This window comes from Charadrius vociferus, unplaced genomic scaffold, assembly GCF_000708025.1.
Source record: "Charadrius vociferus isolate BGI_N301 unplaced genomic scaffold, ASM70802v2 scaffold829, whole genome shotgun sequence".
Classification (NCBI taxonomy): Eukaryota; Metazoa; Chordata; class Aves; order Charadriiformes; family Charadriidae; genus Charadrius; species Charadrius vociferus.
In genome coordinates this window covers 132,369-134,233 of record NW_009650198.1, presented here as the reverse complement: position 1 = coordinate 134,233, position 1,865 = coordinate 132,369, and the positions used below count along the sequence as shown (strand labels likewise).

The window sequence follows — 1,865 nt, the reverse complement described above, 5'->3', positions numbered from 1 at the left end:
AGATCCTCAGCCTCCGCCTGGTGCCCCGGGTGGGCAACGGCACCAGCACCTACTCCAGCCCGCTGTCCACCTTCCCAGGTACTCTCCCCACTGCGGGGCCTGTTCGGAGCGGGGCCCTCAGGCCCGCGGGCCCCGAGCCTGCCTCACGGCCCTTCTCTCCACAGAGATGTGGTATGGCGTCTTCCTGTGGGCCCTGGTCTCCTCCCTCTCCTTCCACGTCCCGGCCGCTTTGCTAGCGCTCTTCACGCTCCGGCATCACAAGTACGGCAGGTTCATGTCCGTGAGCCTTCTGCTGATGGGCATCGTGGGACCCATTACCGCCGGCATCCTGACAAGTACGGTAGATGCTCAAAAATAGCGACCGGGTGGCTCTGTAGCGATCAGAGGTTGCCTTTGGGGGCGTGGTGAACCTCGACATTCCCCGGGGTAGAGAGGATATGAATGTTTTGGTTATGTTCCCCCCTCGCCCCATGTTTGAAAGAGTTCATAGAATAGGATCGTAGAATCGTCTAGGTTGGAAAGGACCTTTAAAATCATCGAGTCCAACCAGAAACCTAATACTGCCAACCCCACCACTAAACCGTGTCCTTCAGCACCACGTCTGCCTGTCTGTTAAATACCTCCAGGGATGGGGACTCCACCACTTCCCTGGGCAGCCTGTGCCAATGTTTAATAATGCTTTTGGTGAAGAAATTTTTCCTAGTATCCAATCTAAACCCCCAACCTAGACAATTCTATGATTTCCTCTTGTCCTATCGGCTGTTATTTGGGAGATCTACCCCCACCTCACTACAACCTCCTGTCAGGTAGTTGTAGAGGGCAATAAGGTCTCCCCTCAGCCTCCTTTTCTCCAGGCTGAACACCCCCAGTTCCCTCAGCCGCTCACCAGACGTGTGCTCCCTTGCCCTTCTCTGGACACGCTGCAGCACCTCAATGTCTTTCTTGTAGTGAGGGGCCCAAAACCAAACACAAAGAGGTGGAGCATCCCACCTATCGAGCCCTTTGTCAGGGATGCCAAACATGCCCGTCAGGCGCAGAGCCAGGTGGGCTTTCAGGTTTCTGAGCACTGGGAGAAAAACCACTTACAGGTTTCGTGTCTGTGCCCAGAACTGCGTGATACTTGCTACAGACAATCTTGTGATGAGATTATGTGCAAAACCGCCCCAACCTCCACACCTTCTGGAGGCCTCAGCAGTTTCCCGACTAGTTTACCCATTGCCACCAGCATGTGTTGGTTACCAGCTGAGGTTTGTCACGGTAAACCCAGTCTGGCATATCTGCCAGCTGGTGCACAGGGGTTTGGGGCCCTCTCCCACAGAGCCCCCCTGTTCTCTGCCTCAGTCTCACATCCTCTGAGACTTGCCCCTTCATCCCCATGGTACAACAGCGTATGTCTCTCATGCGCTGTCATGCATTCATGTTTTGGCTTTTCCCCCTCTCCGTAGGTGCTGCCATAGCTGGAGTTTACAGAGCTGCGGGGAAAAAAATGATTCCCTTTGAAGCCCTCATTTTAGGAGTGGGCCAGACATTCTGCGTGGTGGTGGTTTCGTTTCTGCGCATTTTGGCCACTCTCTAGCTCTTCCTCAGACGCTAGAGATCACAAATCGAAGGAAGAGCAAAGGATCTGCCGCCTCTGAAGCAAACGATGAGGGAGCGCAACGTGAGGCATACCTCGGCGTGTGATTCTCCACTGGTTAAAGGATATGTGAAGGCCTGCTCCTACCTCCAGTGTGGCTTGAAATTAAGCTAAAAATTGTGAATTTTGTTACTTTTTGGTAACATTAAGTGCCAAGTGAAACTTTATTTCTCTGCAGAATAGGCTTCTGGAGGAGGAGGCCTGTGTACCTTTTACCAGTGATGAATTG

General features: G+C 53.3%; 1 protein-coding gene across 1 annotated transcript in view; it reads left to right on the top strand.

Annotated features, from left to right (window-relative positions):
• Positions 1-1,576, top strand: part of TMEM170A (transmembrane protein 170A) — a 2,630-nt gene extending 1,054 nt beyond the window's left edge. Inside the window, exons 2-4 of the mRNA XM_009892958.1 lie at positions 3-78; positions 165-335; positions 1,446-1,576. Coding sequence (XP_009891260.1) covers positions 3-78; positions 165-335; positions 1,446-1,576 — 378 coding nt within the window. The remainder of the gene's footprint in view (positions 1-2; positions 79-164; positions 336-1,445) is intronic.
• Positions 1,577-1,865: the final 289 nt, after the last annotated feature.